The sequence below is a fragment of the Rhipicephalus microplus genome, chromosome 4 (genome assembly GCF_043290135.1).
Source record: "Rhipicephalus microplus isolate Deutch F79 chromosome 4, USDA_Rmic, whole genome shotgun sequence".
NCBI lineage: Eukaryota > Metazoa > Arthropoda > Arachnida > Ixodida > Ixodidae > Rhipicephalus > Rhipicephalus microplus.
In genome coordinates, this window is record NC_134703.1 from 157,011,677 (window position 1) to 157,029,107 (window position 17,431).

General features: G+C 43.2%; 1 protein-coding gene across 2 annotated transcripts in view; it reads left to right on the plus strand.

Moving 5' to 3' along the window:
• Positions 1–330: 330 nt before the first annotated feature.
• Positions 331–17,431, plus strand: part of LOC119172442 (macrophage mannose receptor 1) — a 51,851-nt gene continuing 34,750 nt past the window's right edge. For both annotated transcript variants that reach the window (XM_037423553.2, XM_075893805.1), the window contains exons 1-3: positions 331–504; positions 11,770–11,889; positions 15,529–15,645. In XM_037423553.2, coding sequence (XP_037279450.2) covers positions 465–504; positions 11,770–11,889; positions 15,529–15,645 — 277 coding nt within the window. In that variant the 5' untranslated portion in view covers positions 331–464. The remainder of the gene's footprint in view (positions 505–11,769; positions 11,890–15,528; positions 15,646–17,431) is intronic.

Sequence of the window (17,431 nt, forward strand, 5' to 3'; positions counted from 1 at the left end):
GGTAAAAGAAAAACAAATAAAAAAAAACAGGCTGCACAGCTCCGAACTTTCTTCTGCGTTGGCACCGTTACTACGAAAGTGGCTTATTTTTCTGAATAAATTGTTCTGAACACTGAAAGTGACTTCTACGAACCACGTGATTGTTCAACCGACTCATTCACACTGACGCAGTCTTGCCGCTGTTCGTAGAAAGGCACGCGTACCCTTATCGCTCGTACGCTTACTTATCAAAACGGAGTGAATACAGATGCACTGCTTCCCGTATCGTCCGCCCACCATTGTTTTCCGTTATCACTTCGTTCTCAGAGATATTGTTTCTTCAGGGGCGACTGGTCGCGAGAGCTACCGCTCTCGGGTAGCCTGCACCGTGCGATCAAGCAGCATGAAGAGTGCACGAAGCAGGCACCACTAATACGCGTGTTTAGACGTGTTTTTCGTCGCACTTGTTCACCATAAGAACCAATATGAGCATCGCACTTATTCTGGTCACTCTGGGCTTAATAGGTGAGTGATGCTTTGCGCTACTTGCTTGCTTGCTTCTTTTAACTGACGGCAAGCTGTATTAATATTTCACACCATAGATCAATATGTTAAAAAACAACGACTGCCATGCAATCAGGTGAGACTCTTTTGGTTTCTTTAGATGCTTGACTGACTCAGTACGTGCTTGAGAGAGTGGAAGAACACAGGCCACTTGCTTTAGTGGCTGGAAGGCACAAGCCTTCTTTTGCTGCGGGGAACCAGCGTGTCTATTGAAGAAAGTGCCACACTCTTTTAAATAGCTCAACATTACAAATTTAGGCAAACAAGTAATGCTTTTTTGCCGCTTTTTCGCACATGCTGTCAAACCTATTCTGGGTAGACTTATCATGTATTATCACATGCATTATTGGCGTCCAATTAAACCTGAACAGTGGAGAGCATTTACAGCATGGTGTGCGCCCTCCAGTCATCACGATTGACAGGCGCGCGAACTTGGTTTGGCAGCCCTGCAGACATAAGAGAACAGCAGTCAGTGGAAGTGAATAGACGACATGCACTGAACGCCATTGCGAATGCTTGCCGCTGTTTTGGGCTTCGTTTATAGTAATAGTAATAATACTAATATTAATATGTGGTGTTTACCGTCCCAAAACTACCATATGATTGCGAAAAACGCTGTAGTGGACGGCTCCGCAAATTTTGAACACTTGTGTTTTTTGAAAATGCACCCAAATCTGAGCACATCGGCCTACAGCTTTTTTTCCTCCATTCAAAACGCAACTGCCTCAGCCGTGATTCAATCCCGTAACCTGCGGCTCAGCAGCGGAGTGCCTTAGCCATGTAGACCACTGCGGCGAAGTTGGGGTTTCATTTGAGCCCGGCAGGTATTTCAGGCATATCTACGCTAAAGCACCACAGGTATCGAAACTTATCCTGTATCCCCGACCATGACGTGCCTCATAATCATGGTGTTATTGCCACGTGAAGATGTAGCAATAATTGTTGCATTGCTACCCGGTCTGTGACAGAATCAGCTAAGTACAATAAAAATTACAGAAAATGCCGTTTGCTTCTCCCCCTTTTTTGTTTGAATTTTGTGCAGTGGTAGACATTAGGCTGTGGTCTATAACCTTCCAACTCCTTTGATTGACCCTTCAAGTTATTTGTAATGCCAATCCGTATGAATGGGGTCACAATAAAATCTTGAAATGTATAGTTTTTACGTTCAATGCAGTATGCTGAACGCTAATGTTGTCTTCAAAAAATTGTTTTAACATATATTTTTGTAAATAGCTTGTAGATGACAGAGAACAAGCTGATCGGCCTGTAATTATTCACGTCAATATCATCTTCTTTCTTATGTATGAAGAGGATGTTAGCATTATTCCAAAATTCTGGTAACCTCCCGGTAAGGTGACGCTTCGTAAACAGGGTGGCTAGTTTCTCTAACACAATCTGTCCTACGTCTTTCAGCAGATCTGATGTTACTCGATCCTCACGAGCAGCCTTGCCTCTTTAAATTTCTTCCTGTCATTAGTGGTGGTATGCCATCTGGGATACTGCTATTTCTTGCACCATGGTAGTGCTTGTCCCGGCTACTGTACAGATCTGTGTAGAACTCCTCCCATATTTCAGCTATCCTATCCCTATTGGTGGTTCCTGTACTATCCTTGTCTCTCAGTGCTTGCACCTGGTTTTTGCCTATTCCATGTTTTCTCTACACTGCTTTGACGCTTCCTTCGTTCTTTAAAGCGTGCTCAATTCTCTCCATGTCATACCTTCTTACATCGGATACCTTATGCTTATTCATCGACTTCGAAAGCTCTGAGAGGTCTATTTTGTATGTTGTGTTTGAGCCTTTCATGATTTGACGTTTCTTGATGACATTATTTGTCTCCTGGGAAAGCTTGCCAGTGTTCTGTCTAACTACCATACCTAGAACTTCTACTGCATACGCTGTAATGACACTCATCAAATTATCATTCATTACGTCAACGCTAAGGCGGGTTTTCTCGATAAGAGCCGGATATTTGTTCTGAAGCAAGACTATTCATGTACCTTTTTTCTAAGTGCTAGCTCATTGATTGGACTTTTGCGTATCAGTTTCTCTCATTTCTTCTTCAAGTCTAGGCGAATTCGGGTCAATCTATGGCCAATGCATCGTACCTTAACCAAGCACTTCCACATGCTGCATGATGCCTGGGTGTGCATTTAGCATGAAGGCTATTTCATTCTTACTTTCGTCATTAGGGCTTCTCCGTGTCCACTTACGGTTCCCTCGTTTCAGGTAGAAGGTATTCGAGATCCGTAAATTATTGCGTTCTTCGAAGTCTACTAATAACTACCCTCTGGCATTTCTAATATCGATGCCACAGTCTCCTACTGCTTGCAGTCTCCTGTCTGTTTCTTCCCTACCTTGGCATTGAAGTCGCCTATCACTATGGTATACTGTGTTTTTACCTTCCACATTGACGATTCCACGTCTTTGTAGAAACTTTCCACTAGCACGCCATCATAGCTGGATGTAGACGCATAAGCCTGTGCCACCTTCATCTTGTATCTGTTATTGAGTTTTATTACAATACCTATCACCATTTAGTTATTTCTATAGTATTACTCTACGTTACCGACTTTATTATAAGGAACCCCCACGCCGAGTTGTCTTCTGTCAGCCAAGCCACAACAGCAAAAGACGTACCCATTTTGTAGCACTGTATAGGCCTCACCCGTTCTCTTAACATCAGTGAGCGCTATTACAGCCTAGTTAACAACCTCTAGCTCCTCGAATAATACAGCTAGGCTTGCCTCACCAGATCAGGTTCTAGAAATAAACGTTGCCAAACTTAAGTTCCAATCGTGGTCGGTTCGGACTCAGAGAGTCTAGCACCCACTGCTGTGTTGCAGATGTGACAGCTGCTTCGTAGCCGCTGTGGACTGATGGCCGTGTGTTAATTGACGTATACGTGCGAGAGCTAGTGGCTAGCTAATGCACCAGAGTGGCCAATCTTGTTTCGGTGAGGGAGTGCGTTACTGGTGGTGGTGACCGCCGAGGCCGCGCGCCTGGCCTCTTGAAGGGGCCCTGCAACAGTTTTCGAGCATGAACAGAAAACACTGCTGATCGGTAGTAGTGGCTCCCGAGAAGACACGAGCAAAATAATATAGCGTTGCACGTGGCGTGAAACTCATGATAACTTATCAAAGTCAGCTAAAAATTGTTTTCACTTCTCTCGACAAATTACGGAAGACGCTCGAAAATCACCGGCAGAAGGTCATCTATCAGCCATTAGCTACTGTAGCGCGCTTGGTTGCTACAGGGATCGCCGCGGTAGGCCACGACTTGTCCAGGCATCTGTGCGCGATCACTCTGGAAGAGCCGTGTATTCGAAGAAAATAGAATGAAAAAAAAGTTTTCAAGATCATGAAGCACGCAAGACGTATTTTTTTTTTCACCAGCCATTCATTCCTGCTTAGCTTCTAGCGCTTTCGTTGGTACAGCAGAACAAATAATGCAATTGCAGCGTGCGACACATCTTAGTAACTCTGGTAGTACAAGATAAATTAGGATAATTTTTGCAACGTAGGATTCTTGGGGCAAGATCTTTTAGTGACTCCATTCCATAGGTACTTAAAAAAACTGCTTCAGGGCGGCTTTATTGCAATTCCATTATCACGCCGTAGGCGCACAATGTAAGAGCAAATAGCAGATTAGTTTTTCGCAGTTTTCTCGATCTGAGCAGAAAGCAATGCAGTCATGAAGCGTACTCCGCAAGGTTATTGCACGTGAGAATAAGGCGTTGCTTAAACAATTATGTGTGCAATGGGACATGCGTGAGCTAATCATGAAGATGATCATACAGGCTGAATAAGAAGCGTATTTCTTGTATACGACTGATGAAAGAAGCAGTGAAGTAGGCAAACACGAGCGATTATGCGATGTGACTCAAGGGCTGGAAGTGACTAGGTGCGTTTCGGAGCAGGTATATGAATATATGGTCATTATTGAGGTAATATACAATGCTCCACGCTGTTTTGTACTGCTTTTATTTATTCTGTAAGATTTGCTTGCGATGGTTGCCATATTGATGACGCGTACTCGACTTTTAATCGCACACATGTCAGATGTCAGGGGATAGGGATTGCAGATTGCGACATAAGTATCGAAAGGTGTGTGATGCCTAAGAACAGAGTTAGGATATGTGATACCCATAACAGCGAAAGTGAAATTACTGATTTCGGGCTTAAAATTTGAAGTGACAGAAGCTATGAATTGAAAAGAAAATGTATCTACTGCTCTTTATTTGACTCCTGGGCCAAACGTCGTGGACTCTATTCTGGCAGTGGTGGTCACATTTCAACGAAGGCCAAATACCGGAGCCCTGTGTACAGTGCGCGTAGAGAACACCGGATTGTCGAAATTTCGTTACTGCTCCACTACGGCGTACTTCATAATTATACCGTGCTTTGGGGACGTAAAACATTCAATATTAGTATTACCTGTTGTTCGCATGACAGAAAGCTATGGTAAAGCGCTTTTCGTCTGTAACTTTAACCTTTTGACATTTCATTGTCCTATTGTTTCCATTTAAGTAGCAACAACGGAACCAGTGACGTGCTTAGCGAGAGTTCTCCCCACTAACAAGCCTCAACGGTAGAAAACACAGTGGGCGTAGCTGGCGGGTTATCTGTCACCTTTACTGTGACCGACCTTCAGATTCAGCGCTCGCTGCCTTCGGTACTCGTCTTTATCATACGTGCAAGTGACGTCAGGAGATAAGAGAGAGTGAGGAATGTAATTGCACAAAAGCTTGCATCCCTCCCCTTTCTTCTTGTGGTGAACGTTACCTTAGCAATGTTTTCTATTTGTCGTTGATTTTGTGCATGCTCGTACTTGTTGGAGAGTGCTTAAAGCAACCAATATGGTTGATATATATCTAACAAAGGGCCACTCACTTTCTTGCAAATGGTTTCGAAAAAAAAAAGAACACAGTGAATCCGTAAACACTTCGCCGGCTCTTTGATATATGTTACCGAGGTGTTATATCACAGCGAAGGTAAATCACCTTTAGTAGAACTCGCTGTTGGGCTAGTTGGCGCATGTCTGAGTTGAATAGCTGGTTTCGCTTCAAAATCACGACCACACTGCAAACGAAGAAAATACATGAAGAGGAAGGGTGCTCACTTGCAACTGTTTATTTCTTGAGAAAACAGGCGAATATAAACCCACTTGTCGTTATACACATGTGCAACATGGTGCAGATCTAGAATGCATGTGTCCTTCAGCGTCATTAAGGAAACGACTGCTCGAGCATGTTGCACTTGTGTTAACGAGAATCGGGTTTATATTAACCCGCTTCCTCAAGAAATAAACAGTTGCAAGTGAGCGCCCGTCCTGTCTTAGCGTTTTCTTCGTTTGCAGTGTTATTGTGATTTTGGCGTGAAATCGGCTATTGTATTCTAATTACCTTTGCTTTACTTCCCGCTAACTTCGCCACCATTTCTTCTATTCACCATTTCTTTTACGAACGTTTCCTTTAGTAATGCAATTTTATCTTCGGGTACAGTGTAAAGCTCACAAGAAATCAGCATGCTTGACAACACGCTCTTAGTATGGCTGCTGCAATCGAAATTATTCACTCTCTATACTTCGGGTGGCAACACTGTCTCTCCTCATTGGTCGCTTCACACAAAAACAACTTCGCCGAAGGCACAACCGCAACTCTTGGTGGGGCTCTGAACGTTTGTTTGTCGGCTGAGGCTTCACGGAAAGCTAAGCGAATATCATGATAATGGGCAAACCTTTACTGGGAGACAATGCAAATGCCAGTTCACCATCGCACGACAATACGAGCAAGTTGAGGTCTTCGAGCCGTCAAACAAGGAACTAATGCAGACATGGGATGATCCAGAAACAATGGGAAAGATTATGTTACGGAAGAAGGAAGCGTCAACACTTTTTTTAGTTTAGTTAGACCCGATAAGAGCAGAATCCCTGTTTTGCTCATTTTGCAATGAACAACGCACAAATTCGCTTTTCCTTTGCAGGCACGTGTTCTAACTGTTGAGCTCCTGCCTACGCAATAGAACGCCAGCTTTACACAACGGGTCATGTACACATGCTTAAAACTTAGTCTAAACTTGAATAGTGTGGTATTAGACTCGCAAGGCGCTCTCGCGATTCGAAATATTCGAACAGCACAAGGTTGCATAACTTCATAAAATGCAATAAAGTCAGCGCAGGGAATAACTATTTTACTACAAATTTCTTGGCCGCAAAGACAATGCAAATACCGATCTTTCAGAGGTCATTTCAAATGATCAAACGATTTCTGAATCGTCCTTGGCAAACACATTTACTAATAATTTTATCTATCTCTCAAATGGCCCCACCGCGGCGGTCTAGGGGCTAAGGTACTCGGCTGCTGACCCGCAGGTCGCGGGATGAAATCCCGGCTGCGGCGGCTGCATTTTCGATGGAGGCGGAAATGTTGTAGGCCCGTGTGCTAAGATTTGGGTGCACGTTAAAGAACCCCAGGTGTCGATATTTCTGAAGCCCTCGACTACGACGTCTCTCATAATCACTTGGTGGTTTTGAGACGTTAAACGCCACATACCAATCAAGTCAATCTCTCTCAAGTGCTAGCAGACAGAGCCCACAGTGTCTACAGTATCTAGGTGCCCCACTTAAGGATAGTGCATTTTTGGCTCCAACAAGCACAAACGAAATCATTTCTGTGTTTATTTCAGTAAAAATAGTAAGTCTTCTGACGCCAATGGCTTGCAGATTCGACTGGTGAAAGAAGTTTCGGACATAATCGCGCAATTATTAGAACATGTTTTAACCTTGTTTTCTCACACAAATATTTCCCACAGGAATTACAAAAGGCAAGGATGTTTGTTTTACACAAAGGTGGTGATGCCAATGAGTGCTCAAATTATAGACAAATATTCCTGCTTACAGTATTTTCCAAAGGCTCGGAAAAACTAACATGTACCAGAATGACTACTTTTATAGAAAAGCATCAAATCATAACAGACCGACAGTTCGAGTTCACAAAAGGACTTTCTACACAGGACGCTCTTTTGTCACAAAAAGAATTATATTGCAATATTTCGAGCACGAAGTTTGTACATTAGGCGTACTTGTAGATTATTGAAAGGCTTTCGATAACATTATTCAGTCAACCCTGCTGAAGAAGCTGAGTCATTATGGTGTTCGTGGGGTGTCTCTTGAACTACTCACTTCTTACCTGAAACAGCACCAACAACAGGTATGCATAAACCATCGCGCCTCACATTTCAAAGCATTAGGTGCCGATGTTCCGCAGGGCAGCATTCTAGGGCCCCTGTAGTTCTCCCTATATATGAACGACATAGTCAGGATTGATAACTGCGTGCGATTTATATTATATGCAGATGACACTTCTCTATATTTTACCGCGCGAAATGCTACTGATGCAATAATTGACGCCAATCGCACATTATACATGCTATCCTGATGGAGCTCAGACAATCCTCTTAAAATAAATGCTGTTAAAAGAAAGGCTCTCTTCTTTAGGCCCAAAAACCGTAAAATAGAAGCTCAGATGGGCTTGTACTATCAAAGTTCATCTGTAGAAGTTGTGCCTTGTGTAAAGAGTCTCGGCGTTCTGTTTGAGGAACACATGTCTTGCAGTAAGCACACTGAACTAATCCCTGGTAAGATTTCGCGGTTGTGTGGTATCCTCAACAAATGCAAATACTATTTGCCTAAACATATTAAACTTGTTATTTATAACAGCCCATTTGAATCGCATATGAAGTACTGCTATTTAGTTTGGGGTATGACGACGCTGACTAACATTAGAAATATTCACGTAACCCAGAAAGAAAGCGATTCGTGCCGTCATTAGCGCACCACACAGCAGTCACACTGAACCATTTTTTATTGAGCTTAACTTAATTCCGCTTGCATCATAGGAAAAGACGCTGTCTACTGGTGTCGCGAAAAAGAACAACATTTTACACAACCTCTCCTGCCTAACAGGAAATGAAAAGCTACGCATGACTCATCTCACTGAAAATGGGAACTTCCAAAGCACACGAACTAACTATGACAAACAAATGTTATGCTATTTATTGCCATACCAGTTGAATAGTACAAGTTAGCCTGTATACGGCCTGTCTTCGAGGTTAAAAAAAACAAACTTGCAAACATTTTGTTTAGGGGGAAGGGTCGGGGGTTGTTATCAGCTCTGCGCATGTGAATTTACATAAGTATGTGGCTGTATATGTATATATTTGCATGTTTGCCGTTATTTTCATGCGTATTATGACAACACATTTTTGAACACCGTTGCACCGCAAGTTAAGGAGCGTTGCTTAGGTAACATGTATATTTATGTATGTGAAAATAACTTCTGGTCGAAGGACGATGTGTAATATGTTCTTGCTGCTCCGTGTTCTTGTTGTTTTCTGTTAGCGCCAAGTTCGAGAGACCGTGGGCCTCGTGAGGCCGTTTTGTGGCTTTTAGCTCACGGCCCTCAACATCTGTATTCTTTCTAAGTCTGATGTTGAAATAAAAAAAATTGCCCGCAGCTTCCCTCGGGGGAACACTGAGGAGGATGCGGAGCATATAATTGGTTAACGGGGTGTTGAAGTGCGACTTACTTGGGTCGATGGCTAAATTGGTTAACGTGGTTGTGAAATGGGGTGTTAAATTGCGACTTACTTGGGTCGATGGCTAAATTGGTTAACGTGGTTGTAGGAGGGGGTGTTAAATGAGTGAACACGTACACACGTATGCGAAAGGGCGGCGCTGGTCGAAGGGACGTCGATCATTGTGTTTGTGGATTCGTTGGAATTCATTTCACCGCGACCTTGGACGTCGACGCGCCGTACAAACCAACCGACGAGCGGCAACTGAGCGAGCGAGCGCCGACCTTGAGTATATATACAGCGCGACGGCGCACGCACTGTCAGCTGTTGAATGTTCTCGAAGCGCGACGCCACATGCGCGTCCACTGGAGAATCAGGAGAATTGTAGATGTCGAACGCGGTGTGTAGAGGAGGAAGGGTGCACAGATGGTGGAGGAGTGAAGCGCGCGCGGTGTGTAGAGGAGGAAGGGATGCACAGATGGTGGAAGAGTGGGCGACGGCGCGACGGCGCATGCGCGCGCGTCAGCTGTCGAATGTTCGAGAAGCGGTGCGGACGGCGCGGACGGCGCACTACAAGGCGCGAGTATAAGATGCTTCCGCATCTAAAATGATTCTGAAATTGTGATTCTGAAATCTAAGGTGGGACAAATTTGATGCCTAAAGAGGCAAAGTATCATCATTACCCACTTCAACATCTCCCTCGGTAATCTTTTGCGTTTTGGTAATCATTGCGCCCGTATTGAAATTGCATGACTGGAGCAAGGTGGCATTTTGTCTGAAGTTCGCACATTATTGCAATAGACTGACAAAATAGTGTGAACCAAAACTACCAAAACGGGTGGGAAGTCAGTTCGATATTGAGACAAAATGCCTAAAACTGAGGAACCTCTGCATATAGGTTACCTATAGGTGAAGTTGTCAATCTGTTCCCACCCCATTTCCTTAGTGCCTTCCTGTTTTCCATGAATAGAAACAAAATAAGAGGAAGAACTCGCATCTGACATCGTGTCAATAGGTTCTCATTTCTGTTCTCAATTGCGAAAGCATACCTAGAGGATTACAGTCCAGCGACAAGGTTAAGACATGAACACTAGTGGGCCCGGTAGGGAGCAGCACTTTTCATCCTTGAAAGGAATTCTGACATGTGCAACAGCGTTGCTGCTTTCCAAACATACCTTGCAGCTGTCCATCTTTCATGACATTTGTTGAGAACGTACGCTGTACTGTCAAGAAATAGTGCTGTAAAACACATTGGTTTTCTCGTATATGATATGCTGTGTGACAAGCTTACTTTTTTATGTCTGGCTGGAGAAAAAAAATCACTTTTTTAGCTCAGTTCCATACAGCCGTCAGCAAGCTCAACTCAAACACTCCACGGCGTTTCAAGAAGCGCTTGGATTTACACCAGTGCCACGTAGCCTTGGCTTCTGTTGTCCATACGTTAACAATGCATGCAGATATGCTACCGAAGCATACCAATATTTTCAGGGGAACAGCGCCCAGCACTTCGCGCACATCATCAGTCAAATTAATCTAAGCCGCGCTGTGGAATGTTTTCGTTAAGCTAGTTGACGGCTGTAGATGGATCAACTATTGCTGTATAAAAATACTTTATTGTCATTATTTAAGGCGGCGTATAAAAACATACGAAAAAGCCAGAGTTTGTAAAACCTATTTGAAGTGAGCAGCTTGTTATTTTTCTACAAGGGAAGTTTTGTCGTAACCTTGTTTAAGCAGAATAAATTTTCTGACAGCCCCCATTCAACAAGTCACAGTCTCGGGCTTCCAGAAAAAGTGAATCCGTTTTGCAGTACTGAAATTTACTTTTCGTGAAATTTTGTTTCACCACCAATGCAATGTGACCTCAGTGGCCGGCAATTGAATCCGCGTCCTCTTGAACAATACATCACCCTAACATTTCGTTAACAAAAAGACCAGAGCAAGAAGTGCCATCGTTACCATTTTTACGCGGATGAACTATCATATGGAACGATGAATTAAAGAACATTATTTACGGTTATCGGGTAGTGTTACTTTCTTAGCCCAAAGAGGGAAGATCCACACGTTTAAGTGAGAAGATACAAAAAATTAATGAGATTTTTTTTCCTTTCAAGCTCACGGATTGCTAATTACAGCTTATTTACGAGTGCACGTTAAGTCGTTTTAGAATACATTTCGCGTGATGTAACGTTTTCTTCCCTTCTTGGGGAAGTAAACCTACGGCTTGGGTGATTTTATATCATGACTGCTATGAGGGGTTGTTAGGTTAGGTAAGTATGCCAGATGATCACGAGGCTGTACAGTTCATACTTGGAATGCTCTGCTTTTTGGCATCGCTAGGTTTATATAGAAGCGCTTGTAATGTAGTGAACTCATTATTGCGAAATCTAATTTCTGCATGTCACAAAAATGTCAATGTTTTCGCTATATAAGGAGCACATGCTTCTTTAAAATTACATACATGATTGCATTTTCAATCGCAATAAAGACAGTATTGGCGTCCACATAGAGTGCTTCCGCTGAGCGTAGTCACCTGACCATTTCATCCTTGTCTTGCGAATTAGATGTACTGTCTCCAGAGCAGCAAAAACAAAGAAAATTGCATGACGAGGCAGTTTGTTGAAGTTTTGGATGCTTTTTTAATCTTTTCAGGGGCGCCTTGCTTGAGCTTCAAGGCGAGTCGACTATTCCACACAGATGACGTGCGGGAAAACTCGGCCCAAGTAAATTTGGTGCAGGGCGGACATTGCCCCGAGCATTGGGTAGCTTTCGGTAAGCAAATTTGATTTTCTCGAAATGACGATGACTACCGGGAACGAATAGTCCAATTAGGAAACAACAGATCGGTCTTAAAAAAACACAGAAGACGAAGGCACAGTATACGGCACGAGTGCTGAATTTCAAACTCTGATTGTTCTAGTTGGCACGCTTTGATGGGGTTAGAGACCTATGTACCATATCTGCTAACAAAGTGCCCTCGACAGCTTACCAGATGATGAAATCTACTGCAGTCCTTAACGTTGTGAAACATTATATTGAGTTGTGCGATTAGAAACGCTGTATTATTTCCCCATCTTCAATTAAAAACAGCTCCAAAAATAGAGGTATAGTATCAAGAAATAGCCGGCAAAAGTGGATTAGTTTGTCACGAAGCAACCGCGACTGAACTAGGATAATGCAAGATGGTTTATTGTTTTTTCATGTTGTAAGAAGTCTAACCGAAGGTTGCTCTTAAAAATTTTGATAGACAAAGCATGCCTCTGAAAGTAGCTGTTGTATCTAACTATACATCTGAACACATGCATGCGAGCAATCATGTGTGTGTGTGTGGGGGGGGGGGGAGGTTGTGTTAGTGTGTGTGCTTGTGTGTACTTTTTGTAATAGCTTCATGATACTCGCAAGAGCACAAAGCCAGGTGTAATTAAGAAGCACTGGTGAAGAAGACCACTCCACTTCGACTGAGAAATTATATGGCTATGACTCGTTTGAGCGAAAACCGTCACTTCGTATGAGAGAATAATCGGCAACAATTCAGAATAACGCAGTCGCTTTAAGTCCGGCATCGTTTCTGCGATCTACATGGTCGAGTCCCAGATGAGGTTAAAGTCGAGAATCGTTCGACAATGCGACGTAGAAACCTTGCTACTCTGCTTTGCCGCAAACAAAGGTGGCAGATGGAAAACTATGCATTAGTACGAAACAGTACAATCCAATTCTGAAGAGGAGTTTAACTCCACTTCTTGGGCAAGTAAATTACTTCCTGCTGTGATAAAACAAGAGAGGCGAGAGATTCAGCAAACAGGAATGCCTTAGGTGAGTCGAGGTAGTTCAACAGAGAATAATGCTTTAGCCAGTGTTTCGACAAGCGTACTTGGCGACTTGAAGGCGGCAAATGTATTCACAACAATCCTCATTGTCTTGATCAAGACAAGCCCACTTGTTGAAACCTTGGCTCCAGGTATGTGCCCTGTTAAACGAAGTATTTATATTTACATGGACAGAATTACAAACGGCAGTGGAAATAAGTTTTATTGTGTTGATTTCGCAGCTAAGAGTATGAACGAAACGCTTTATAATCGTAAAACTGAAAGGTCATTCAATAGGAGTGGCGATTTCGACTAGTTGGTATGACATGACGATAGTTATAGCGCAAGAGCAGAACGGCGACAAAGAGACATGAAGGAGACGAGCACTCGTATCCTTCGTGTCCCTTTGTCGTCGTTATGCTCTCATGCTATATATACCTGTCGTCATGTCATTCAATAGGTTTGTGATATGTAACTTTGTGAAGGCGTCACGTCTTTTCTTTCTACCCTTATTGTTATGAAACTTGTCGTCCTCAAAGCTGATGTACTTGTGGTTTTGCTGTAAATTAAAAAAAAAAGATCAGCATATTCCTCTGAAATGGTATTCGGTACCGTTTCCTTAGTATGCAAGTTTCGTTCAGCAAAAATATGTAAGCTGTCTTGTGCAAAATATGTTCGTATATTATTCTCCAAAGTTCGTAGTTCGTATCTTTTTTTGAATGAGAAGTTGCCAAGTCTCAATTGTTTAAAAAAAAAGGCATCCACTTCGCCGTTCGTTGCCCTGCAATGCGCGAGCATTGCAGTGCAACGAACGGCGAAGTGCAATTTTTCCATCTGAAATGTTTATGCCGAACTTCCATGCGGCTAGGTATGATTGAAACAAGTATCATTGTTGGAAGTTTTGGTCACTGTTCTTGTTTTCATCGTTAAGGGGTGTGTTCCGCAAAAAATGAAGGAGAGAGAGACGAAGATCAAGATAAAAAAATTGCGAGACCCTTAAGTTTATTCTTCAAGAGTTGAACGTGATTGTTATATGCTCTTCCTTGTGCGTACTTCAAACACTAACCCCCAAATTCTAGAACGTCCCTTGGCTCATCGCTTCACCTTCACTTGAGAAAGCCGATGGGAGCGCCGTCTCTAGGCGTGGCAAGTCACTGCATATCAGCGATAATCTGCTGCGATTCTTGAGCAGCGCAGCATTATTTTCAGCCGAGCAGCGGCGCAGTGCTCAATTATGACAAGTCAAGGGTGAAAGTCGAGTCGAGGAACGTTTCTGAATACAGGTGTTAGTGTATGAATTCTTTTCAAACTTGCTATGCACCCAATATGTGGCCTCAAAAATGCAGTAGCGTGTGTGCCTTTTGTAGTGAGTGACCGGCTTTAAACTGTGAAGTCATGATAATCGCATATTCGGAAGCCCGCTGGCAATGTATACTCGTACCACGCATTATTACGGCAGCATTTCATGCTGTATTGCGAACCGTGTACACCGGACGCACGTGCTTGTAATGTATGAATATTACTTCACTTCATTTCCCAGCAGAGGAAGTTATTTTCCCTGTATTCACACGCAGAGGCGTGCATGCGTGGCAGAGTACCCGCTTGCTATGAAAACTACTAGGGTTTGATTTCCAGTCACACCCGAAATTTTCGTTGCTTATTTTGTTTGCATGTGTGACTATTTTTTTTTTGTTTACGCAACGATGATGGTTTACCGCTCACAACCAACGACGCCGACAACGACGCCGACACCAACGCAGGAATTTCTGCAAAACGAGTTCTTGACCGCTATTGCGTTCAAAAAACCTTTTGTAGTATTACAACTCACTAATCCGTACCTCACGGTAATAGTGGACTTCAAGTTGTACAAGACTATGTCTAGTTAGGACAGGTAATAACCGTGGAGCCGAACCACGAGATTGAAGTAACTAGAAGAATAAGAATGGGGTGGAGCACATTTGGCAAGCACTCTCAAATTATGAAAGGTAGATTGCCACTATCCCTCAAAAGGAAGGTATATAACAGCTGTATCTTGCCGGTACTTAGCTACGGAGCAGAAACCTGGAGACTTACAAAGAAGGTTCAGCTTAAATTGAGGACGACGCCGCGAGCAATGGAAAGAAAAATGGTAGGTGTAACCTTAAGAGACAAGAAGAGAGCAAAGTGGATTAGGGAACAAACGGGGTTAAGGATATCATAGTTGACATCAAGAAGAGGAAATGGACATGGGCCGGGCATGTAGCACGTAGACAGGATAACCGCTGGTCATTAAGGGTAACTAATTGGGTTCCCAGAGAAGGCAAGCGAGTTAGGGGAGACAGAAGGTTAAGTGGGCAGATGAGATTAAGAAGTTTGCGGGTATAAATTGGCAGCAACAAGCACAGCACCGGGTTAAATGGCGGAACATGGGAGAGGTTTTTTTCCTGTAGTGGATGTACTCAGGCTGATGATGATGATGAATACGTACCTCGGACCAAACAAACTTTAGCATTGCAGACATAAGTTGTGGTCAACAGCATTCGGCACTGATGAAGCTTACATTTTCAAGACTGCCTTATAATTCCACGTGTAGCGTACCTTATTATTGCCGATCTCTTTCTTGCAGGTCAAAGCTGCTACTGGTTTGCAAGCAATGAAAGCCGGATGATGTACTTCCAAGCCACTCGACACTGCAAGTCGCTAAACGGGAGCCTCGTCACTGTACTCACGGAAAAAGAACAAAGTGAGGTTTCGTGTTTTTTTTGTTTTTGTAACTCCATCACCACTATCCTACATCAAGACGACCAAATCAACACGTCTTTACGTTGAGTGCCTATTGTGTTTTTTGAGTAGTGCAGAATCCGAAATAATTTTGAGCTTTACGTATCATATCGCCTGACACACAGGCAATCCAGTTATTTTCAACTTGGGGACAGATACCATGAAGGCGTTTACCTATGTTAACAAAAAATAAAGGAGCATTACCGATTTAGTGACGCCATCTTCAAGAAGTTGAGATATTCAAACTTATCGCTAGTGGCAGGGTCACCGAGTGGAATTTTCAGATCTCATCTCAGCACTTCTGTTGAAGCACTTTATTCAGGTTTTCCTTCTATTCAGAAAAGATATTCTAAAATCAAAGATAGGAAGTAAATCACTAGTTGCGGTACACAATAAAGTTACCATGAATAATAATGATATCAGATCGCAACTTTACTGAAAATAAGCATCAAGGAACAATTAGTATTATTAATGAAAATAATCAGTTGACTAATGAGGGAGACGCATCGCTTACGAGCAGCTGGAATACCTGTCGGAGCAGATATGAACCTTGCGTCTGTATCTTCGCCGCTTTAAGGTCCGCTTTTGCAGTGTACCGAAAGACTATGTCAAACCCCCAGCCGATGAGCACTGGCTCTTACGCCTAAACACAAACACTGTGCTGTGCCCGGCAATACTTAGACGTTTAAATCCGGCATTCTCCGGAGAATTACCACATTATGATCATCCACTTGCGGGCGCTTTCAACATGATGTGGGCATGCCCATCTAATCTGGTGGTCCCCCAATCGCTTCTCCTTCACTCCCTACACGAGAGAGCTGGGAGGCAGCCCTACTCGACTGCTCGGCGTTGTAGGGTAAAGAGCCCTCATGGCGAGAGCACATGCCACCGGACAAGGGACTCCTCCTAGAATTTGTACAAGACTCCTCCTGAAATTCTGACCCGTAAGATCGCCCCCACCTCTCACTTGTAAATAGTTTCAATATATATTTTACACCCACCCTCCCCCCCTAAAATGGCAGGAAGGCGAAGATGTGAACCTTTGAAGAAAAAAAAATGGGCAGATCCCACGTACTGTGGGAATCGTTGGTATGCGAAACACGAATGATGAAGATTGATACGTCAATTTAAAATGAGCAAAACGCTATGAGGTGAACGTAAATTACGCCGTCCATGACTTACATGCCATGATTATCCCGTTTGGATGTGTCATTTACCTTCGTCGTCTGTTCACGTCACGTAATACCAAAATTTTTAAATGTGGAGTACGAAACAGCCGCGAGCACGCTATGGGCGTAGCATGTAGTCATGTATCGCATGGCACGCATATCATAATTATCATGTTTAGACGTGTCCCTTACCTTCGTCATCTATTGAAATCACGTGATACCGAATTAGGTATATGTGGAGCTAGCGAAACGGCTGCGAGCATGCTATGAACGTATCATGTAGTCATGTTTTACATGACACGCATGTTATGATTGTGTTTGCACCATCAATCTACATTCGTCATCTGTTCACGTCCCGTAGTACAAAATTTGGTATATGTGAAGCTGGCGAAACGACCGCCAGCGCACGTTGAGCATGGCGTGTAGTCATTACTAGTTATAACATGAAAGTTATGACAGGCATGTCATAGTTTACATGTTAGGGTCTGTCACTTAAATTTGTTACGTAGTCAAGTCAAACAATACTGGTTTTTCAGCGTCATGTGAACGAAATCACCGCAAGAGCTGCAACACTATGCT